The following is a 24,712-nucleotide window of genomic DNA, read 5'->3' as shown; positions in this document are numbered from 1 at the left end:
TTCTAAACTTCCAAAGTTACAGACAGCCATACCTAAGATCTACTACTTCTTTTGGTTTGGGTCTACTTTGCCTCTTATATTAGTATGGGTCCATGAACTTAGTAGCAATCCAATGGGCTTTATTTTCTCTGCATAAGTTGATACATCTTCTCACTTTCTTCAGTGTCATCTGTACTCTTCAACTTGCAATTTCCCTGCTGTAATCAGCAACTGGTCGTCACATCGCGCCCTCTAGAAAGGGAAAGCTACACAAATCTTTGTGCCGTATATTGTAAGAGGAATTGAAGAGGGCCAAATAAGGCCAGGAAATTGAAGGGCAGGCAAATGTCTCAATCACCTTTACTATAGTGGTGGGGATCAGATTCCAGCTTGTTTGGCTAGACTTTATCTTTTAATTAAATGTTTTTGGTGTGGCTTTATCTAGATTATGTGTATCTTTGTTATGCAGAGATCGAAAAAAACTCTAGTATGATTGTATCGTCTTGATGTAAGATGAGAGTTAATAAAACTTTCTATTTCAAAAAAAGGCGTCAACATCTTAGAATGAGAAACTTTGCTACATGCCTATATGTTAGAGTAAAATAAAAAGATTATATATCCTTCCTTCTTTCACCGAGGGTTCTTACTCCAAATAATATATTTTTAAGGAGCATTTGGACTTCCTCTCTTGTTCTTCTCTCCATTGCAGGACCAGTCAAGATGCATGCATGAATGCTCGTGCGTTTTGAACAAGTCATCTGCATATGTGATTCTAGCCAAACAAAATCACAAGATACATTTAGCTACCTAATTGTGCATGAAGAAATCATGCGTGAATTAGGTGGCACGGTTTATATGTCTAGTGGTCACTGATATATATATGTCCAGGGAATTAGCCACTGATAAAAGAGAAATTAAGATACGAGATTATTCAGATGTGGTTGGATTAGGATGCGGAAGATCTTTGGAGAGGACAAACCCGGATATAGAAGCGAACAAGCGAATGCTTGGTTGGTAAGTTTAATGGGAGCGAACCAAACAATCGGGGGTTCGATCCTTAGCTCTCACACCTTTGCTGGCTATACTTCATGGTAGAGCTAGTCTTTATATAGCCTCTAATGAAGACCGGGTAGTGACAAAAATTAAAGCCCTTTTTAAAAAAAAAATACAAACCTGGATATAGAAGCAACACAATGATTAACCGAATTGCAGTCTTTCAGAGAAGAATTTGAGAAGCATGCAGACATGTATTTCCTCGTATTGTTTTTGAGCACGCATCTATAGTCATGGTTGCCAGTACTCGATCAACGGTCAGCAGTCAGCATCGTCCAACGTGCATGATCGATGCAATGTAATGTTGGGTAAACGTTGTTCCAAGTAACATGTTACGTCGTATATGTACTATATATTATACTCCCTCCGGTATGATCTACTTTGCGTTTCAGCTCCATATGTAGGCACAGAGCAAAGGAAAACTTCCTCTCTCTTTTTCTTTTTATGAGAGAATAAGAAAGTTATTTTTATTCTTTATTTGCAAGGGAGAACAAGAGCGAGGTTACTGTTTTAATTTTGATATAGTACATGTCCGGATGTCCCCTATTAGTTCTATACTAGCTAAGTGTGTTGCAACGAAAAGATAAATATTGAATATGGTAACATGAAGCACAAACTGATATAGAAACACCATAAAAGTGCCATCGAATGAATACGTTAGAAATGATACCGTAGTTTGATTTAAGATGAGATCTAAAAAAGCAGGAGGAGATTATCTACTAATTTCTCTCTTAAATTTTTTATTTATTTTTATTAGTAAAACGGATCTCATATCCGTAGCCGGTAACGATTTAGGTAGGCTAGAGTACAAGGGTGATGATAAAAGTGGTAAATTATTCAAATTTTATAGGTTTTATTAGATAAAAAGGGGTAGGGGATGAGGTGACGCGGGATTTAACTCGTGCTTTATATAAATATATAAATTGGAGTTGGATAATTACTTAACGTTTAGATATACAAAAAGGGAAATCCGATCCATAAGTCCCCTCAAACAGTGAGTCACGGTTTATTCATATCTCATTTTCGTTTATTGTCACCTCTCTATAAATGTGGATACACCTTCCAAGTCTTCGATTCGAGGCGTAGGCCAAGAAAAGTCTTGTCAAAGACATGAAACCACCAATTGGCAATTGCACATCAATCTAACATCCTTTGGAGAATTTGGGACTCTAGAAACCTAAATATATTTTAAGGTATAGATGAAAACCCACGCTCTATTCTCTCTAAGATAGCTAGCTCATGACCTGACCTAACCATTTGGCTCATCGCTTTGCAAATCGATCCGATCGTCAACTTGCGTATTGTTATTTTATTGAAGTAAAATCAGTGGGGACACTCTCCCTCCATTGTTTGCCTAAAAAGTTCCAACATGCAACGACAGTTGCGCAGGACTTTAGGACTCACAGGATCCGTCAGATTTAACCTACCTTATGACATGTCAAGATGGATTGATCTAGTTTGACTCAATATTCCGTGATTGGTTCGTATGATTTAACCCTATTTGGTTTGTTCGTGGCTATGTGCATCGTAGTTATACAGAGATTTTGTATCAACTTGATGTAAGATGAGAGTTAATAAAACCTTATATAAAAGAAAAACAAAACAAGGTTCCTACCAGAAGCCGCGAGAAACATGCTAGGAGTATATGAACATCATATTCATTTGGACCAAAAAGATATCGAGAAGTTGATAGAGAAGTGTTAGGCTCAATATTCCGTGATTGAAGGGGAATATGAACTAGTTTCCCTACCTATCCAAACAGACTATATTTTTTTTTATTAAAAAAAGAGAGATTTTCATTGTTGCGGGCCCCTTGGAAGTTAAAAATCATGCAAACATATCAAATCTGAGAGAAAAAAAGAGTTATGATTTTTCTGGTCAAATATGGATAAAAAACACATCCCCAATCGAGCCTCCTCCCCAAAGATATCTTAGACACTCTTCAGCATCTGAACTGTTTTCTTTGTGCTTCACAGAAGACCGGACTCCAATTGTTCGTCGAAATTATATGGCTTTCAGAGAAGTCATCCAGGACAAGGGCAGAATCTGTCTCGGTTAGAAGAATTCATGGGGCACTGGCCATGACGACACAATCAATCAGTCAGGCCCAGCTGCCGAATCCAATTGAGATTTGAGCATGCGCTTCCAATCGAATGGGGACGGTCGACCTCGCTGCCCTCCCGGAAATTTCTTCCAATCAATTGGCACATGCAGAAAATCGCTACAGTGGACGATGGACCTGATGGGCTATAAAACGACATCCATGGCCTCCATTCTCAAGCCATCCATCAGCTGCATGCAAACTTGCTTCATTCACTACTAGCTACTTCTACTGCGCACAGTTGCAAGCTGCAGCACCTGAAGAGCTCTGGCCTTTTCAGATCGAGAGAGATCAAGGCCTGTTCAGCCATGGTGGTTCCGGTGATCGACTTCTCCAAGCTCGACGGCGCCGAGAGGGCGGAGACCATGGCGCGGATCGCCAACGGCTGCGAGGAGTGGGGGTTCTTTCAGGTACAGACGCGCAAAACATGCCACGTTACATTGTTGTCAGGATAAAATCTGACTGATCTGTGCTGTCTTGGTGTGATTAATGGCAGCTGGTGAACCATGGCATCCCGTTGGAGCTTCTTGACCGCGTGAAGAAGGTGTGCTCCGAGTGCTACCGCCTCCGGGAGGCCGGGTTCAAGTCGTCGGAGCCGGTGCGCACGCTGGACGCGCTCGTGGAGGCGGAGCGGCGCGGCGAGGAGGTGGCGCCGGTGGACGACATGGACTGGGAGGACATCTTCTACATCCACGACGCCTGCCAGTGGCCCTCCGACCCGCCGGAGTTCAAGGAGACCATGCGCGAGTACCGCGCCGAGCTCAAGAAGCTCACCGAGCGGGTCATGGAGGCGATGGACGAGAATCTCCGCCTGGAGAAGGGCGCCATCAAGGGCGCCTTCTCCGGCGACGGCCTCCACGAGCCGTTCTTCGGCACCAAGGTCAGCCACTACCCGCCGTGCCCGCGCCCGGACCTCATCACGGGGCTGCGCGCGCACACCGACGCCGGCGGCGTCATCCTGCTGTTCCAGGACGACCAGGTCGGAGGCCTGCAGGTGCTCAAGGACGGCGAATGGACTGACGTGCAGCCGCTCGCCGGCGCCATCGTCGTCAACACCGGCGACCAGGTGGAGGTGCTCAGCAACGGGCAGTACCGCAGCGCGTGGCACCGTGTCCTGCCGATGCGCGACGGCAACCGCCGCTCCATCGCCTCGTTCTACAACCCTTCGGACGAGGCCACCATCTCTCCGGCGGTGGCCGGCGACGAGGCGTACCCCAAGTACGTGTTCGGCGACTACATGGACGTGTACGCGAAGCAGAAGTTCCAGCCCAAGGAGCCGAGGTTCGAAGCCGTCAAGGCGCCAAAGTCATCTCCGGCCGCTTAAAACAAATTATTAAGGAGACTACAACTCAATTATTATTTATTTATGATTTATATTTAATAGCATGAAGACATAAGTTTATTTTAACTTATTATTTTCGTTGTCATTGTGTCATTGTGTCATGCTGTTTTTTCCATAACATGTAGTGACTAGTGTTACGTTGTTGCAGTGTGTAGTGAAAAAACAAGCCTGTAATTCTTGTTCCTTGGTGTTGGATAGAACTATGTACTTGCATATCCACATCTTGGGTTCTTGTATACACATCGTATGATTATGAACCACTCTTGTTTACGTATAAGGAATGTAATCCCTTGCTACTTGAGAAAATGTTTTCACAGAATTCCTAGCAGTTGGCGTAATTTCATAAGCTGGGTCGACCATATGCTCTAAAAAGGTTCTTGCTAGTTATAATATTCCCTTTCTAGTCGCTTTCAGTAACACAAAGTTGAAACCTAATTAGTAGTCTCTTTTTATCTCTCCTCGCTATTTTCTCTCCGCAACATAAGCGCAATTCTAACGCAAACATGCTTATAGCTACCTGATATGACCTCATCTAGTCATGTTCTGAATTGATTGCGAGTGGTCCAACATCTGAACAGTGATGAGTGGGGGGGGGGGGGCAAAAGTAGCAGGGCTGGATTGGGGTTGGTGTGACAAATTCCACGACATTGCTCAACCCGGCATAGCAATGGAGTCAAGGTCATAGTGTAGGCTGAGCATAGATACGGAGACGTCGGTTTCGCTCCTTTGCATGACCGAATCCCGCCCCGATCCACATAGTTTGGTTTGGAACACAAAAATTCCACTAGAGCATACAAACTCATGATTTATTGGAATTGTTTATTTACGTTCGATTCGTGTTGAAAGTATAGGTGAAAAAAATTAGGAAGTAAATAAGAAAATTAATGGATGAATGAGTACTTATATGAGAGAGATGGACGACTGAGATAAGGCGTGCGTACATGCGGACTTGCATTTCTGAGTTAGGTTGGAAATGATCAATGAGAGAATTATTGAAAGAATGAGTACAAGAAGGATGGATGGCTAAGATAAACTATGTATACTTAAATGTATGCGGACTTGCATTTCCAAGTTAGGTTGGTAAGGATTCGGCCCTCCAAACCCAGGTTTTTATTCTGCCCCTACCCTTCCTAATACGCGGAAATGTTAAAGCAAATATTAGGATTAAGAACACGATTAAGCACTGCAACCATTCCCTAGTAGAAGAGTCTAATATTCAGGTCTAAGATGGGGTGCATACGCGCTCTCGCAGAAACCAGAGTACAAAACCAGTCATACAATACCACAGGAGAAGCACACCCTGTTCTCTCTCCAGCGAAGTCCTCACTGTTGCTACTAGCATTACCGCTACTGCAACTGGCACTGGGGCCCAACAGATACAACGCAGCTGTTCCCTGAAGCTGCTGCGACCTCGGCTCTGCAAGCCAGGTAGGACGACATGGCTGGTGGCAGCTGCATGCTCACGCTCGTCGGAAGAGGTGGTAGGGGAAGAACCCGTTCTTGTCGGTCAGTGGCTCCACCATCTTGGCGATCCCTGTCATGACCCTCATCAGCTCCTCCTTGAACTCCTTCTCGCTCCTCTTCCATGCCGGGACGTCGTCGGCGAAGCTGGGGCGGGGTGGGAGCTGCTGCTGTGGCTGTCCGGGGAGGAAGGGCGAGCTGTCCCTGGAGCGAGGCGGGTACGGCTGCTGCTGCTGATGTCCGGTGAAGCCAGTGGAACGAGGCTGGTATGGCAGCGGTGGCTGTCCAGGGAGTTGGAGCGGGCTGTCGCTGTGACGCGGTGGTGGCTGCGACGGCTGGCTGGAGAAAGGTGGCAGCCCATCAGTGTGGCGAGGTGGGTAAGGCGGTTGTTGCGGTTGCCCAGGGAAAGAGAGCTGGCCGTCGCTGATGCGAGGCTGGTATGGCGGCGGCGGCGGCGGGAGTGGCTGAGTGACCGACACACGAGGCTGCAGCTGCTGTTGCGTGGGGCGCATGGGTGGCTGCAGCGCGCGTGCAGGCAGCTGCGTTGTGAAGCCGACGGACTTGGCACTCTTGCCCACCGGTGTGGCGTTGTCTGTTCCATTGCCTCCGCCGCCACTCGTGAGCAGTGCAGGTGGCTCGAGCTTGCTGTCCCCTCCGTCCAGCATAAACTTCACGCGAGGGACCTCCCTCATCGTGCCAGCCGCACCTTCGTCACTGCTCTTCTTAAGGATTGATTTGGGCTGCTGTCCCACGGCCACACGTGTCGGCACAGCCCTGGACATCGGCAGTGGAGCGCCGTTGCCGGAGCTGCCAGGCCTGAACGGAGCAGTCTCCATGAGCCGCAAGTCAGAGCGCCGCGGAGGAGCATCAGGCGCCGGCGGCTCGCCGCTGGACGACTCGGCCTCACGGAGTTGGTAGTGGGGGTCCACCTGGCCGAACATGGCGTTTCTCCTGGCGTACTTGAGCGCGGCCTCAGCGTCGGACCTGAACCTGTAGACGACCCGGCACATGTGGGACTTCCAGTACACGCGGATGCCGTCGACGTCGAGCGGCCCGAATCGCGCGAACCGTGCCTTCAGCGAGGCCACCGACGGCAGCGTGCTCTGCACCGGGAACTTCATCATCAGAGTCGTTGGCGATGGCGTCTTGATCCTGGGCGCCGGCGCCGGCTCCTTCTTCTTGGCAGCCGTCTCAACCTTCTCCTTCGCTGCAGGCCGCTGCTGCTGTGCAGCCGGCGAGGCTGCGGGGGCGTCTTTCAGATCCAGACCGCCGGCTTTCTTCTCGTTGGACAGTGTCTTAATCTTGTCGAGCTTGGCTTTCTTCTTGACGGCCAGCTCCTCCTGCCGGTCCGACGGCCCGCGCTTCACGCCGGCTTTGGTAGGGTCGCCGACAGCGCCGGGCCTCGCGGCCGGCTTCTTCTTCTTGGGCGGCTGGCCGTCCGCGGCGGCGCTGGGCTTGTCCAAACTCATCTTAGACTCCTCAGGTGGGTCGTTCTCGTAGCTCTTCTTGTAGTATTTTGAGCGGAACGCGAGGACGAATGAGCGAGCGGTGTCAGAGATGCGACGGTCGGCGCCATGGAAGGAGACGAGCGGGAGATTCCGAAGGTCCGATATTACCTGCTTCAGGTTAAGTTCGTTGAGATCCACCACCAACTTGGGGGGCGGGGAAGCGGCGGGCTTGCCGCTTCCAGCGGCGGCTGCGGTAGCTGTTGGGACCGCGCCGCCGTCGAGGTTGGAAAGCTTCTTCTTTTTCTTCTTCTTCTTGGGTTCGCCGACCGCCCCGGCGGCGGCGGGGCCGGCGTCGGCAGCTTCCTCCCGCTCGCTCTTGCGGGGCTTCTTGGGCTTGGTCACCTTCTTGGGAGCGGCGTCCGTGCCGACCGCGGCGGCGGCACCCTCGCTCGGGTGGGCTGCGGGGCCGGCGTCGGCAGCTTCCTCCCGCTCGCGCTTGCGGGGCTTCTTGGGTTTGGTCGCCTTCTTGGGCGCAGCGTCCGTGCCGACCGCGGCGGCGGCACCCTCGCTCGGGTGGGCGGCGGGAGGAATCTCGACCAGCGGCGCGCGCCTCTGCAGCATGAACTCCTCCTCGTGGACGCCGGCGCTCCCGGGCAGCGGCGGCGTCGGCGGGTCCCCGCCCCCGAAGCTAGGCGGGCCGTCGTCCAGCGCGGGCGGCGCGTCCGGGAGCGGCGCCGGCCGGTGGGAAGGCTCCGGCGGGTCCCGGCGCTTGAGCAGGTATTGGTCCTTCTTGCTGACCTTGGCCTTCATGGCGGAGGCCCCGGGCATGATCTTCTCCATGAGCCTCGCCGCCGCCCCGCCGGGGCCGCCCCTCCGGCGGCCGGCCATGACCTGCTCGGGCGTCTTCCTGTCGCCCTGGAGCGGCCGAGCTGCAAGGCATCAGAGCGGGCCATGTCAGCACGAGGCGCACATCGCAGTCAACGCAAGCCAATGAAATGCTTATCCCTCACCCGTGCATCACAAATAATCAACTTAAATTATATTAATACATAAATAAACAAATACACCTTACAATGTAGCACTGGAATTAAAATGAACCAGTAGAAACAAAAGCAAATGAGGTAATGTTGCAATTAGACGTAAGCTGCAGCCATGTCAGAGAGATTAGAGTGCATCAGGACCGTGTATTTGATTATCTGGTCTAACCAAACATGAACTCACTCTCTGATTCTTCAATCTCTTGTCAGACGATTTGGCCGAAATCCTGAGTGCTATCCCAGCATGTGTTACCATGAGCAGATTGTCATTATGATCGTAGTGATCAACCAATCATCCTAACATGTGTGCTAGGACTCTCTCTGGGAACTTGGAGTGTTGTTGTAGCAAGTTCTTTTTTATGGGAAATGGTTGTAGCAAGTTAGCAACAGACTTGCACGTCCACTCTTGCTTCACCAACGAGAACGTATCGATGCTTTTAATTAGGGATGCAAGCTTGGTATTTTTCTAGATTATTTGATCGGTCTAAAACTTAAAAAAACTAAAAACTCACTCCTATCTAATTAAATTAAGAAAAAAATAAACTAAATAATAACTCAGCATTATCCGATGGGTACCTATTTCTAATTTTTATTCTGTGCTTAGACGACGCTACTCCTATCTGCTAATCCGGCGGGGTTTGACACGTGTACCGGTCCCTCTGCCACGTCGGCCGATCCCCTCATTCCCCGGGCAAAAGAATCTCCTCGCAGAGAGAGGATCGATGCCTTTGCGCCCTGGGCACCGTTGTTTTGAGGCCTGAGGCTTTTGAGGAACTGGCGTCTTCCACTCCAGGGAAGAAACGTGCACGTGCCAATTTCTATGTTAGCATATGGTCTGTCCCGTCCTAGCCGTTCTATGGATGAGGTACTTCATCCATCTCCTATCCTTGATAAATACACTGGTGTCCAGTGCATACAGTAACGGATTTAGACTAAAAATATAAGTAAGACAGAGTCAGCCACTCAGCTATAAATAAATATTGCCAGGATTAAAAATACGATATAGAGTGATTAACGTAGGAAAAGTCTCATCACTGGAGAGGTAGGGTGGCCACCCTACTTCCCCTGTTGGTCGGTCCGCCTATAGTGCCATACCTGTTTTTCAGAAGAAGAAAAACAAGAAGAGAAGGATATGAAGTTGTAGCGGCTCTGAACTTGGGCAAGTCGGTATGGCAGAACGAGCTGAGCCACGATGGTCCTGGCCGCCAGACGACCGGGACCCATCTCCAAGGCGACTCTGTCCTGGCTAATGGATGGGCCGGCCAGCAGGAGGCCCATCAATCACCAAGCTGTTACTTCATGGGTCAACAATAGTCAAATGGCCCACGAAAGCTTGCAAAACGAGCCAATGATTTGCTCCAAACTTTGTGTTAAATCTTCCAAATGTGGCAGCAGGGTCGCCATAAACAGTTTGCACCGTCCATTCTACTGGCAGCAGGCAGCCATTTGTCAGTGGGTTCTAATGGCACTTGGGTTCAGCCGGGCCAAGAGCTACAGTGGTATTCTCACAACGAAGAATACTCCTAGGTTTTCATACAGGATTCGGCCTCGAGCAACAGTGCAACACTACACTTACTGATCATGCACAAAACTTGCGCAGACTGCAGGGTGTGGCAAGATAATGGAAGATCAAAGAAAGGGCAGAGAAAATCATGGGATGGGGGGCTGGGCGTACAAATTTATTGTATGCTTGCTTAAGTTTTCCAGTTAACTCTCACCGTATTATCGGGTTTAGTCCCGACACCTATGAACCTGCTCCACTCGAGACAAATCTCTCCCCAAGGACTTCAACTCGAAACCTGTCAAGTAAAGCTATGTACCTCCAGTATATAGTGAACTGAGAATTCCTAATCATATTAGTAACTCTGAATGTTTGGATTAACGTCTCTATCTAACATAACGGTTGTACCGCTATACCTTCATAAGTTAATACATGCTTATAAATATAATAGCTACTAAGCATCACAACACAGCAGTGTAGAGCGCAAGTAGCTCAACTTGGTGCCTTCCTTCAAGATGTACATGTGAGCTCAACCAGCTTACCTCAATGCCTGCTTCCCGTCAGGAGCAGGAAAATGGTGCATCCAGAACAAAAATGTCATGATGAGGAAATACCCCAAATGCATTATTATCTCAATTCTCACATCTCAATGAGTCACCAATATATTTTATCAGGTGTGCTGTCAAACTTTCTTTCAGAATCAGTCTTCACACTATTTATAGCAGTTCTTTACAAAAATATGAATTTAAATGCTCTTTACTGGCTACACGCATAATGACCAATTTGTGCAAAATAGGTGCATCCACCTTGGCGAGCAAAATTAAGGGTTTGAACAAACACGCATACTTTTATATGTGAACACAAGTTTTAATTTGATCCCAGACTGGATGCAATGAACAGATGAATGATGCATCAACACAACTATTGGAAAAGGAAGGAACCACATATTCCAAACACATGAGAGTTGAAGCACGGTCCAAAAATACTACTGGAAAAAAGCACTCAAGTCATGGAAATATATGGATAGAAGTAAAACAATACATCGTAATGCAAACTACTTGCAGCTTTAAAAATCTTCATGCCTACAATATCATGGAGGAATAAGTTTTCAGTATGCACAATTAGGGTGAGAAAATACCTAAATATGACACAAACATAATTCTAGAACAAATCTAGAACAAACAGTGGATACGCATGCCATATATTCTACTTAAGTTGGATTGAATCCCGTGAAGCAAAAGAAAAGTTACCATTTATTTTGTACCACAAAATTTGCACATGACTTTCTCCATGCCTAGTGATGCTCAAAAGTTAATGGTCACTCTCCCAGTTAAAACCAATGCAACATTGTTCATGCAACATGCAGTTCAGCCAATAGAAATAGAAGCTATTTGAACCAGATCAAATCTGCTATTCACATCAAAACAATTATTACTAAATCTATTGTAAGCGTTGATACCTCGTTGAGCTCGCTCAGCCGCGGCTTTCTTCTCGGCAGCGAGCGCCTTCTCGGGATCCACCCCGAACGCCTCGGCGTAGGTGGTGTCGCGCTCAGCAAATCTTGCGCGGCGGCAGGCCGCGAACAACCCGGCCATCTCGATCCCCAGCACGGTACGCGCAGCCGCCTCCGCGGCGTCCCTCTGCGTCACGGCGGCCTCCAGCAGGTAGTCCAGCGCCTTCCGCGGGACGAAACGCTCCCGCACGGACGAGATCTGGTCGGGGTGGTAGTCGGCGTCGGAGTCGAACCCGGGCACGTCCACCAGGAGGAACCTGGCGTCGGAGGGGTGGGGGCGGAAGGCGTCGGGATTCCGGCACGGGCAGAGCAGTGCGAGCGCGCCGCGGCGGGCGACCTCGTCAACGGCCTCAGCGACGGCGGCGGCGAAGCTGCTGCGGGTGCTGCCGCCCTGCGCGGCCTTCTCGGCGAAGTGGTCCTCGAAGGGGACGAGCTCGTGGGGATCGAACCAGCCGTAGCTCGAGTCGCCGAAGAAGGCGACGAGGATGAGTCCATCGCTGTGGCCGCGGTGAATCTCCTCCTCGTCGGTGAGAGTGATGCTGTAGATGTGGCCCGGCCACCACGGGTGGGACTTCACCTTGCCCCAGACCATGTCGCCGAAGCGGGGGCCGCCGTTCGCCCACGAGCCGCCGTCTCCGGCGGGCACCATGGTGCCGGCGGCGGTCGGATCGGACATCCTGTGGAGGGGAATCGAAACCCTAGATTTGGATGGAGGGCCGAGCGGTCCGGGCTTTGGTTTGGGCCAGGGTTCTGGTGGACGGGGAGTTTTGGGGATCTGGGTCTGCGAGGGGGAAGGCAACGAGGGCATTTTGGGAAATTTGTTGGAAGAAAAAAATGTTTGCGAAATTGAGGAGATATGTACTCCTATTTATAGGCGCCGTCTAGACGCGTAAACTTATAACGTCTTTCACGCATAGAGGAGATGTGTAAACTCGTAACGGCTTCCGCACGTAGGTGTGATGCGTAAATTTGTAACAATTGTGTTCATAGGGGTGGACGAAAAGCTCTGGCGATGAATAATAGATAGCTACCATATCTGAGTATCTTAAAAATTTTCGTAATTTTCAGGACATATCTGTAGAAAGAGATCCCTAGATGAAAGAAGACTATCTGTAGGTATTAAAGACGTCCTATAATTGGGAAGGTATATCCCTAAAAACAGGAAGGATGACTCTAAAGGATGTACGTCACCCTTATATAATTACGGAGACAGAGGGCCTTGTGAAGGACAAATCAACACAAGTCATTAGAAGCCTAATCAAGCCAACAGAAATAGAGTAAGAAATTTACTGACTAGGTTAAGATCCATCTAAGCTAGCCATATACCCACTTTAACAGGCTCAATTAATAGAAGACAAACAAGATATATGATTATTATCCTCTCATAGGCCTAAACCTGTATAAAAATCCACATGCGCTCTCTCATGATTTGTCCACTCGAAGCATATCCTATTTCTTCAACAAGTTCATTAGATCGGAGGTTCACAAACCATCGACCGCTAGCGCCATCCGTGGGGATCATAATAAAAGACGTTGAAGAAACTATGTAGAAGATGCCATCGACATCGCCCAAAAGCTTCGTTGAGAACTTGTTTTTCGGATGAACCGGTGATCGATTGGGTGAGTTTTGAAGATGAACTTTTCGGCGATGATTCGAGCGACTAGGTAATTCAATTTATGGATCAATGCACTGAGGATTAGGCATCGAGTTCAAACTACTCGGCTGCTAAGATAACTGTGAATGTCCGATTCACAGCAAGTCAAGATCAATCCCCGTAGTTTCTGACAACATGGATTGTTAAGACACCAACTTGGAGCAATCTAATGAAGCATCCATGATGGATCTAGACACCTCCTCCAATAGAGGTTATCCCCTAAGAAGTTTTCTTTATCAGAGACAGGGGTGATGATCTGGGTAATCATGACGACATCATACAAGCAGACAGGGTCCTTTGGCTCCGGGTGTGGGCAATGGTCAGCTCCATATGAGCACACCTCCCCCGGTTCTTAACGGAGTCCCGATCTTAACATCTCATGAACATCATTAGGGGATTGACTGCTTTAAATCCGTAACTGCTAAGAGGGTTCTTCTTCTACAAAAGGCACTCATGCTCCCTTATGGCTACCCCAACCAGTAAGGATTGGATGAACTCGACGGTCGACTTAACAAAGGAGATCATCATCCAGGCTAGCCAAAGGCAGTGCTAATTGAGGAAAACTAGATAATCCCATGTCGCGAGACACATCAGACTCGAAGAAGCGCAACCCTAGGAACATAACTCCCCGGGATAACAATGGAGCGAACAACTACCGTCGGACCTCGGCAATAAAAGGTCATCTGATAAATGACTTGCGTGAGGTCATTAATGACCGGCGAAAGCGCCCAAGGGTTTCTGAAGAGGCTTCTCTACCCCTTATTGATCTAATGAGGGAATATCCCGACATCGATCAAATTGGGACAGATCTCCGATCTCCGTGGGAAAGACTCTCGGGGATGTTGGAACAAAGAAAGGTGCCATCAATAGATGCCTGGAATTCTCTCTAGATCTACGAAATGTAAGATGCCCGGCAAGGTTTCATCTCGGAACAATTGAGAAATACAATAGAAGTAAAAATCATGTCGAATTTCCCCAGATCTATATCACGCCCATCCAAGCGGCTGATGGGATAAGAAGGTAATGGCTAATTACCTCCTTACCGCCCTTGAAGGGGCAACCAATATATGGTTGACCAATTTACCATTGGGAACAATCTACTTGTGGGAGCAGCTTTGCGATATATTTCGAGCCAACTTCCATGGTACATATGTTCGTCTCGACGCGAAGAATGATCTCTACCATTGCGAGCAGACGGTGAGTGAAACCTTGCGCAAGTTCATATATCGTTTTAACAATATCTAGAACAACATCCCTAAGGTCAGCGATTACGACATCATACAAGCATTCACCTGTGGGGTTAGGAGCCGAAGATGCGTGGAAGATATCGTCATCCAAGAGCTCGACATGGTTAAGGAGTGCATGAAGATTATTGATGAGTCCGTGAAGGTTAAAGACATACTTTTCTTCATCAAGGAGAAGACTCAGGGCATCAAGCGCCCTCAACTTAGGCTCGAGGGCGACAAGGCAAAGGCCAAGCGCAAGAAGAGCGCAAAGGGAGGTAAAGGCAAGAAAAATAATTCTAAAGAAGTTTTTGCAGATCTACCTGACACCCTCCCTGACAAGCGTCTCGGTTCCTCCTAGGGAAGAGCTCTATACAGGCTCCAGCAAACGTGACAGTAACCTCCATTAGACTGACAACCACAACCTCCACAAGTGCTAGCTTTGGAAAAAGATGGTCAAAGCGGAGGCCGAGAAAGCATCCAAGGGAAAGAAGATCCAGGTCATGGCCCAAAGTAGAGACTCCGACTAAGATGGTAATGAGGACCATATGGACCTGATGTCTTTCAAGCCGGATGAGAGGACGACTACATGTTCGGTGGTTTCACATCTTACGAGTCAAAACGACAGTACATGACAGTGGCCCGTGAAGTCCTAGCTGCCATCCCCAAGGGTCGTCAAGCTATTAAGTGGTCAAACACTAAAATATCCTTCAGCCAAGAAGATTGCCCTGATAACTTCGTACGGCCAAACCGCTTCCTAATAGTAGTTAAGCTTACGATAAATAATTACAGGGTTACCCAAGTTCTTATCGATGGAGGGAGTTCCCTGAACAACCTCTTCGAAGGGATACCGATTTCCCGGTTTGCTATCAAGCTGGTTACTCAAGTGTTCTGCGGTATAGTACCCAGATCTTCGGCCATTCCTATCAGTCAGATATCGCTACATGTTACCTTCGGGAAGCATGACAACTTTCGAACAGAAAAAATTCTGTTTGACCTGGTTGACTTCAAGACAACATACAATGCCATATTGGGAAGATCTACTCTCACCAAGTTCATGGTAGCCACATATTACGCTTATTAGTGCATGAAGATCCCGGAACCCAAGGGGGTCATCACCATCCAGGGTTGTCCCAAGACAGGTATCTATTGTGACAAACGGAGTCTCGACATGGTAGTTTAACACCAACCAAGCAAGGACCCCAAGAGCTCAAGGATCAAGGTAGATAAGAAGCCTTAGTCGTGACTACAATCATAGTGCCTCGAGATGCAAACCTGGGGGCTCGACTTCATGAGTAGTCCATAGCCCATGAAACAGCGCCTGCGCTACCCCGAAGCCAATAAAGGTCACTGCTTATCAGCTTAATCTAGTCGGTGTCATTAATGTTTAAGATAATAGGTCTAAAATAGCTCATGGGTCATTAGGAGTCTCTATAAATTCTAAGTGTAAGTCCTAAGAGTACTTTCTTGTAATAATAAATATCATATTGCATAGGAAATTGATCGATTTTCTTTTTCTTGCTTGTTTGTCTTTCAATGCATCCTCATGCCTAATAAATGGGGTAAGCCGCTTCTCAGGTCTTTCATCCTAAACTCACACTCAGGGTGACAAAAAAGATTGTCTCTACCCAAGGGAAATATGAGTTCCCTTTACTTTATTATGTTTTTACTATTTGGACTGTCTACCCGAAACCCTATTTTCGAGTAGACAGTTGGGGGCTCAATATGTGCTAGGGGCTGGAACCGAAAACAATATATTGTGTACCCTCTAAAAACATATTCCAACGAGAAGAGAAGAGCCATTGCGTCACGAACTCAGGGTTAAGAAAAGACTCCTTATCGTATTCCATGAATGACTGAGGGCTACAACACCTCCCATTAAAGTGGATTGAAGGCGGGTCATAATAAGCGCTCCGACTAGTGATCAACGCGTCCTGAACTAATTGAAGGAAAAAAGGCAATAAGAAAATCACGATATGCTGTCAAAAGAGTCCATCATGAAGTACTCCCATCAAGCGTGAAAAACGTTTAAGTTTCCAACTAAACCTAACAAAAGGAAAAACTACGATGAGGGCAAGAAGTCCATCTCATCCATAAAGGCCTTGGCTATCCCAGTTGCCTCCTCAACCTTCTCAGCTAACGACTCTTCTGGATAATTCCCAAAACCTTATAGGCGGTTGTGTTGAGCTCCGGTTGGTTGGTCTTCAAGACTACCAACGCAAAGGTGAGTGCCAGCTCCACGCTCCACGGGGATTGGCTCGACAGGTGTTCGGTGATCGTCCCTCGGGACTCACCGAATGTTTCAGCAAGCTTGGTGGCTTAGGTAGCAAGTCCTGGAGCATCCTCTCTGCAGGGAGCCTCTGCTTGGATCCTAACCTCGTCAAGCACCTCTTGATATACATTGAGCGTTACGATGAGGTGTTGGCGGGCGGCTAACATCTAGGATCCTTCTTGGGCAACAACTTCTTAGGCCATGGAGAGTTCTGTAGGGTGACATGTTAAGAAGACAATATGAATGAGCAGCCTGCCGGGATATTAGAAGCTTACCCTTCCTCCTTCTCAACTGTCACTTGAGAGAGCTGGCAGTGTAGCTCAATAGCCTCCTTCTTAAAGTCACTCAATAGCCTCCTTAAAGTCAGCTACTTGGGGGCAATGACGAGTAAGATCCAATGGCCACCCGTACTGTGCCCTAGCCACATATTTCACAACGAATTCTCTTTGTTGTTTCATCAAAGAAATTATCATATTTTGGGGGTCAAGGAAGCTGAAGGGCTCATTCTTCCTCGTTTCTTGTATCAAGTGTCTACATATAAGAAATTAGTTAGATTGGAGAATTTAGTGGTAATAATTAATGAACGTCTAGTTTGAAAGGGCTTACAACGTATAGCATCATAATAACCCCACGTCCAGGCCATTGAGGTTGAAGAGGTCGTATAAGTCGTTGAAGCCCATGTGGAAGTAGCCGTTCCCAGTCAAGAAGTGACGATTTTGGTAATATAAGACAATGGAAATCTTCTTCTCTCTACAACCTTGCAAGTAGTAACTATGCAACTCAACACAAGGTTGTCTTGCCCGCCAAAGTGGATCTGCTGGTAGCAAGGGCTTCCCAAGCTTGAATTTTTGGTTTGCCTTAATCCAAGCTTCCCCTATCCAATGCTTCTTGGCGATTGAGTCCTTACTAGAGGACTTGGATTTCTTCGGCAGCTGCTTATTAGACCCTGGCTTACTTGTAGATGGCAGAGTGGGCAAAGGCTTCTTCTTCTTCTCTGGGCTGCTCTCTGGTTGCTTAACTGTAAATGGTAGAGTGGGCAAAGGCGACACAACTAGCGCATCTCGAGGCTGAGGTTGGGGTAGGGAACTTGAACGTCCAGGCGGATCGCTCCTAGATACCGTGTGCACAACGATGTCCCCCTTCTTCTATTGGATCCTTTGAAGATGAGCGTGACTCAGTTTTTTGATCTCATCATTAGGGGGGACAGGCAAATCAGTGTCCACAACATTAGCATGTAGAAAATCCACGAAGACCATGGCATAGCCAGGACGTATCGGGACCGTATGTAACACCTGGATATTTGGATGCACATGGTCCTTTATAACCTCAATATAGTAGTCTCCATGTCTTATGACCAGCGAGCATGGCGTGGGCCCATCGAGAAGGTCTATGGTATCGGGCTCGACATATGGAGAGAAGACATGTTGTTCAATCTCCCTGGAGGCTTGACTACTCTTGTGTCCAGCAATGTGGCTACACCCGCTGATGCACTAGGAATTACGACTACCTGTGCTGCAAACCTTTACAGGATGTCTTGATAAATGATCTCCCTGATTGACTAGGTCAATGCTTCCACATCTATTGGGACCGACCTCTTCCTCTTCTTCTATATCCCGACGTGTTCGGGAAAGCCTAACTTCCAGCTCTGGGAACTGGACATGCCTCGAACGCGACCTTGGTGCTCAGGGTTTCCCAGCGCAATAGAGAGCACACTATGTTCCCTGATCCCGGTGAATGAACCTTCAGGGGAGTGGGTTGCTATTTCTTTCACCTTTTGAGTGACTGTCTCGATTTCACTGGATTTGAAGGTGATTTCTCCACTATCTGAGAGCATACCCCTCGCGTGCAAATACGATTGTGATCGTCCTGGGATTGCAACCAAGGATTCTTGCGGCCTTCGTTGGCTAACTTTTCATCCTCCGCCTACCATTTATCCCTTTTCCCCCACGTACCCGCCTGTGCATAGATTGTTATTCTGCTTGTTCTTTGTCCGAAGCCGCTTCTTTGCTGAACTCTCCGTTTGGAACGTCTCAAAGCCCTTCAATGCCACAAAAGCTTCCCAATCCACTCTTTTAATATATGGGTACTTGCTGAAGGGCTCCAACTCTTTTACCATATACTCGTCCACAAGCCTGCTCTTATGGCTTCTCAAAAGTTTGGCGATCATTTTCATAGCAGCCCTGCAAGCCTTCGCATTCATATTCTCCAGGAACTCTAGAAACGTATTGACACCATCATTGAACAAGGCGTTCTTTCGATCCACAGTGAGGTCATCGAACTTCGGAAGGGTCAATGGCACCCTCTCTCGAGCATTAAGGCCTGCGAGCTTCCGCAACATCTGCATGACCTTCTTCTCCATAGGCACACTATCATCATCAATTTTTGTGACAATAATCTTTTTAGTCAGCCACTTTGCGTGTGCCCTTGGCTTTCGTACTGTTGCTCCACTGGGACCTGGTTGCGCAGACGTCTGACTGGGAGCTTGTGCTTCGTCAAAGGATCCCGATGACTCGTTGGCAGACATCTAGTAGACACGAATATGCAGATACAACTATATAAGTCTTAGTAACTATATTCACTTTTATATGAATTTATGAAAATATGATGTATTTCTTATCCAAAGCGAAGGATCTTAGCTAATTTCTAATAGGCAAAGATAGGTCCTAATCAAATTTAAGGATATGTGGCACGAATAGGTTTCTATGCTCTTGTACAGTTCTGGAGAAAATTTCAGCAGCACCTCCCCATTGTTCTCCAAATACACATCTCAACAATGAGCCGAGAGGGTGTGTATCTAGAGGACAACAGGGAGACACCACCGAAATTCTCTCTAGAACCATACAAGAGCACGAAACCTACTACTCGGGCCACATATCTTCGAACTGTCCAAAGTATGTGGATAATTTGAAAGTATCTTCTTATAAATATGATGAGTTACCAAGTCATATTTATAATCAAACACTCCCAACCGGGCGACGACGTAGTAGGTTACACAACCTAAATTTATTTTTGGGATTTTCTTAGAAATTTAATTTTAACCATCATGAACTTGTTGTACAATATGCATACATTAGTGATAAGAATATACACCATTAGATAAACAAGAATAAGAATTAATGTGTGCTATTAGGATTGAACATAAGCAAAAATAAAAATAGATAAACATGAAAATTGCATATACCAAGCATATAAACATTAAGAACATGTTTATGTTATCAAGTTTTACTCTCAGAAAGCAGGTTACGACTGATGTCGCCATCCAAACACCAAATTGGCTATCTCATATCATTAGTATGTGTGACAACACACTCTTAATTCTCAGATTATTCCCAAGAATAGCATGCACTGCAGCCTCTATATTTATGCATATTGAAAAGCAAAAATTCTACATAGTTATATTAAACTGCTAACCATTGATTCATAGACCCTTTATCTCCTATATTACCGTAAATACTACATAGAAATCACAACTCAAGGGTCAAAATTAGGGACACGTAGAGTTTAAGTATTCAATAGTAAGTGTTAATAGGTAAGATAACATCGCACCTAATTCATCAGTGCTAAACTGCTAAGTTCATATTGTCGCACATAAGTAGACTACGCTGTCACACACAACCTCACTTAGCTGTTGTCATCATCGAGTAATATAATCTAACATACCATTTGCATTCACCCCTGACACACAAAGTATGAAAAAATGCACAGAAGTAACTCATAATGGCGGATGAGGACGATGGCAGCAGGCGTCAGTGAGGAGGGGGCGGCGGGAGGCCTACCTCAACGGATGAGGACGATGGCGGCACAGAGCATGGTGGCGCGGGCTCCTCGGTGTCGGGGTGCTCGTCGGGGAGGAGGCGACAGCAGTGTGGGCTCCTCGGCGCCGGAATAGTCGGGGACAAGGGCGTAGGGGAAGACAGCGTTGGGGAGGGGGATGGCAGGGAGACGACATCGGCCTTGGGGACGATCGGGAGAAGGAGGTCAGGAGGAATGAGCGACGGGCGTGGCGGGACTTAGGAAAAATCGGAAGCTAGAATTCCCGGACCTGTTATTTATAAATATATCATTAGTGATAGGTGAATTTACTATCCGTCACTAATGATCGGGTCATAGTGACGGGTGAATTTACCATCGGTTACTAATGATCGGGTCACAGTGACGGGTGGATTTACCACCCCGTCACTAGGACTTGGTAATTAGTGACGGGTGGTAAATTCATCCGTCACTAATAACCTCTTTAGTGACGCGTGACGTTATCATCTGTCACTAATGTGATCATCCCTCTATTTACATGTATACTGGTTGCACCCTGAAGTAAAGTCAGGATTTGGTAGCAGGATAATGCGATGATGAGAAAAAATGTACTCAATTAGCTGTCTCACTTGCATTATCAATTTAACACACTTTTCCAATTAATTGACCTAGGTAAGTAATGGAGTATGATTAGGTCTGAATTACACAAAAAGATACTCATCCGGACTACAAAAGAAGGGTGCTAAATCCAACTTGCTAAATTCGCATTACCACCATAAACCTAGGTAAGTAATGGACTACGTTTCATCAGTGTCGTCATCGGAGTCACCACCGGTGCTAGCCATCTCCTCCTCCTCGTCGGTCATGTCAGAGTCGCACATCTCCTCATCCTCCTATTCCTCCTCCTCTTCCTCTTGTCATCCTGGGTCATATCGGAGTCGCCGCCCATCTCCTCATCCTCCTTCTCCTCCTCCTCATCGATCATGTTGGAGTCGCCGCCCATCTCCTCCTCCTCCTCATCGTCGGTGTCGGAGTCGCTACCCATCTCCTCATCCTCATCCTCATCCTCCTCGCCATTGTCGGTGTTGGAATCGCCACCCATCTCCACCTCCTCTGCCAAGAGGTGTGCGATGGCCTCATCACTGAAGATGGCCTCCATTGTTCCCTCAGCTTCGCTGATGAGTTCCGCCTCATGGACGGCGCGAGCGATCGCCTCCTCGTTGGCAATTGCTTTCTCCTTCTCATCCTCCTTCTTCGCCTCCAGCATCAAGAGGTCCCAATCGATGTAGTCATCGTCGGGGGCTGTCACCGAGGACGATGATGCTAGGTCCTTGTCGTTGGCGGCCATAGACGACGCTGGATTGGAGGAGTAGAGCGGTGGGTGCAGCGGCAAGGAGGAAGCTTAGGATCTATAAATCGGAGGATAAGGTTCCCGGGCCCTTTATTTATAAACATATAATTAGTGACGGGTTATAGATACGACCCGTCACTAATGACCGAGTCTCTCAATTATGGGATTCAATCATTAGTGACAAGTGGTAAATTAACCTGTCACTATCTATATCTTTACTGACCCATGAAGTTCTCACACGTCACTAATGTGCTCATCCCTCTAAGGGATTTACCTGTATACTAGCTACATCTTGAAGCAAAGTCAGAATTTGACAGTCGTCTTCTCCTACAAACATATCATAAATTTGAGGTTACACAAACTTAACTGAATATTACAAATTTGAGGCTACATTTAGTGACGGATTATAAGGACAATCATTAGTGACGGGCTATAATGACACATGTCATTAATTATTTAACATTAATGATGAGTGATAAGTATACCTGTCACTAATGACACATTAGTGATAGGTGAAAACTAAGAACCATCACTAATGACTTCTACAAGAAGAAATCGACTTTCAGAACAGAGGCATGCATGCAAACTGAGAGTACTTCAACAGATCCCATTCAATAGAATAGAGCTGAACTTCGATGGACGACATCCTAAAGCAATGTCAGGATTTGGCAGCCGTCTTCACATTCAAGAACACAGATATATATCCAGAAACTTGAATTTAACTCAAGTCAACCATACAATATAGTTATGCATACATTACGTACTTATCCAAATATCCATACATCATTACACTTGAGCATTTACCGGAGCACGTAACCTCTGATATTTAACATAGTTGAAATCTACAATATTATATCCTAGTACTTCATCGATATACATTAGCTCATGAATTAGTGCACTCTCTTTCGCTTGACATGGATGACCCGATGCTTTACCATATACAGTAAATAATGTCTTATTAGCTGATTCTTTTTCACTTAAATGAAACCTTATATCAGCCTGGGAGTTGCCTTCAGCAGTGAAGTCCACTCTGGGGTCATAAAAACTTAACCCAAGATGCTCCATGACTTGATCTAATATAGCATGAAAGATAATTGTTGCAAAGGTGTCACTAAAAATATCCTACAAGCAAATCAAATAAAATTATGAAAATAATACACGCTAACAGTCATGTATATCAAAACAACCAGATTACATATTACTGTACCATATCGTATTCATCGAATTGAGAAAGCCTCTCACTGATCGAAGCCAAATTCTCTTCACCCTTCTCAAGCGTTTTTATTCAAAAAGAGTTGTAGTCAGGCAAAAAGAACCCATGCTCCTCAAGCACTTTCAGTCACCCTTCAACGACGGCTTTTTCGGAGTGCAACAAAATCGGTGATGCATTTCCACAAGCCCTAATTGTGATATCCTCACTACTTTCTCCCCTTTAACGTATGTCAAAAGAGATAGATAGCTTCACAAAATTCCTTCCATCTAGAGTGGATTGCACCAAAGGTACAGTACCACCTATCACCATAGGATCAGTTTGAACACCTACATGATAGGATGATATGAATTGAGCCTAATGTACTATAAACTCAATTAAATTAAATTTTTTTTGTCCTAATGAGTGTTACTATGAGCCTAACAATGAGGGAGAAAAAGAAAAGAGGTTACTATGATCAGTCTCGATAGTGACTGATGGGAGAACGCCTGGAGGGTAGTGTACGCCTGGTGTGTGAGCCGATGGAGGAGTTGTCGGGATCCATCCAATTCCGTCACAGCGATGGCAATGGCAATGACCCCCGTCACTACCTTGATCCATCGCCCTAACCCTAGCGGATAGAGGGGGACGGCGGCATATGTCAGGCTGTGGTGGAGGCGAGAGGATGGCGGCAGCGTCGGCTGTGAGGTGCGAATGGCGGTGGCTGCAGGAGGAGGAGGCGAGCGGATGTGAGCAGAGATGAGAGTGGTCGAGAGAGAGAAATAGGCGGATAAGAGTGATCGAGCGGGTAGAAGTGGTCGGCGCAGAAATTAGTAACGAGTGATAAGGACACCCGTCACTAATGAGTCAATCATTAGTGATGGTAACAACTATGGCCCATCGCTAATTACTTTAATAGTAGTGATGATTCTCATAACGACCCGTTACTAATGAGTAGGCTACATTTAGTGACGTGTGCCCATATATCCATCACTAATGATTGAATTATTAGTGACGGACTTTAATGCGATCCATCACTAATATCTTTAGTGACCGGTCGTTTGCTCACCGTCACTAATGAACCCTCATTAGTGATGGATCTTGACCGGGTCCCAGCCTGGGTCACACATTAGTGATGGGTCGGCACTGGACCCATCACTAATAATGCACTAGTGATGGGTTCTGAGGAACCGTCACTAATGTTGTGTCTCCTTTGATGATTTATTATATAATGTGTGCAGCCAACCAACGATGGAGAAGAACCTGCATCGAGGGGTGTCAGTGGTGCTTGGAGAAGACAAGAACAACAGGAGTATGGCACTAGGGGCTGGAAATTAGAGCAGTAAAAGCCCAAGCAACCCAGTATGTTAATTGTGTGGAATGCTAGAAATAGGAGATCCCCTTCTCTTCCTCCCTATTGACGACTCGCGTTAGCTCTTGCCTCTAGTTCTTTGCGAAGCCCTAACTGTAGCATGGGGCCACCGAAGCATCATGGTAACAGGAGAGGGCAGTGCGTCGGGCTCCGAAGCCAGGCACAGATACAAGACTGGGAGCTACACCTGTTGTGGCGAGCACGGACATGGCAAAACAAAATCAAAGTTAAATCGCAAGTTATGTCCGTTGTACTACTGTGTTGTTTCCAAAATAAGTGATTGCAAAAGGTTCTTCATTAGATAAATATTATGGTATGTGTAAATATTGTTACTATTGATTTACCCTTCACCAAAGAGGAAGCATATATCTTGAACTTGCTACTTCTCCATTTATCGCCGTAATTATATGATAGTTTAAATATGAATGATGATGTGGTTTATTTTGCTATAAGTTAAAGCTCGTC

At 46.8% G+C, this 24,712-nt stretch overlaps 2 protein-coding genes across 3 annotated transcripts; one reads left to right on the top strand and one right to left on the bottom strand.

The window, feature by feature from the left end:
• The first annotated feature begins 3,299 nt into the window (after positions 1 to 3,299).
• LOC133884303 (1-aminocyclopropane-1-carboxylate oxidase-like) lies at positions 3,300 to 4,752 on the top strand. Its single transcript, XM_062323661.1, has 2 exons — positions 3,300 to 3,543; positions 3,630 to 4,752. The coding sequence occupies exons 1-2, from the start codon at positions 3,442 to 3,444 to the stop codon at positions 4,455 to 4,457; spliced, it is 930 nt and encodes a 309-aa protein (XP_062179645.1). The 5' UTR covers positions 3,300 to 3,441; the 3' UTR covers positions 4,458 to 4,752.
• Positions 4,753 to 5,690: 938 nt separating this feature from the next.
• On the bottom strand, positions 5,691 to 12,252 carry LOC133884301 (PWWP domain-containing protein 1-like). Of its 2 annotated transcripts, XM_062323660.1 has the most exons (3): positions 11,382 to 12,252; positions 7,553 to 8,313; positions 5,691 to 7,438 (listed from the first exon to the last, which is right to left on the bottom strand). In XM_062323660.1, exons 1-3 carry the CDS (start codon positions 12,241 to 12,243, stop codon positions 5,936 to 5,938), a joined length of 3,126 nt encoding a protein of 1,041 aa, XP_062179644.1. In that variant the 5' UTR covers positions 12,244 to 12,252; the 3' UTR covers positions 5,691 to 5,935. The 2 variants fall into 2 exon arrangements, with proteins under 2 accessions (XP_062179644.1, XP_062179643.1); XM_062323659.1 differs by having other exon boundaries at positions 5,691 to 8,313.
• Positions 12,253 to 24,712: the final 12,460 nt, after the last annotated feature.

This window comes from Phragmites australis, chromosome 11, assembly GCF_958298935.1.
Source record: "Phragmites australis chromosome 11, lpPhrAust1.1, whole genome shotgun sequence".
NCBI classification, from domain to species: domain Eukaryota; kingdom Viridiplantae; phylum Streptophyta; class Magnoliopsida; order Poales; family Poaceae; genus Phragmites; species Phragmites australis.
The sequence above is the reverse complement of the archived record's forward strand: the minus strand, read 5'-3'. Positions and strand labels throughout refer to the sequence as shown.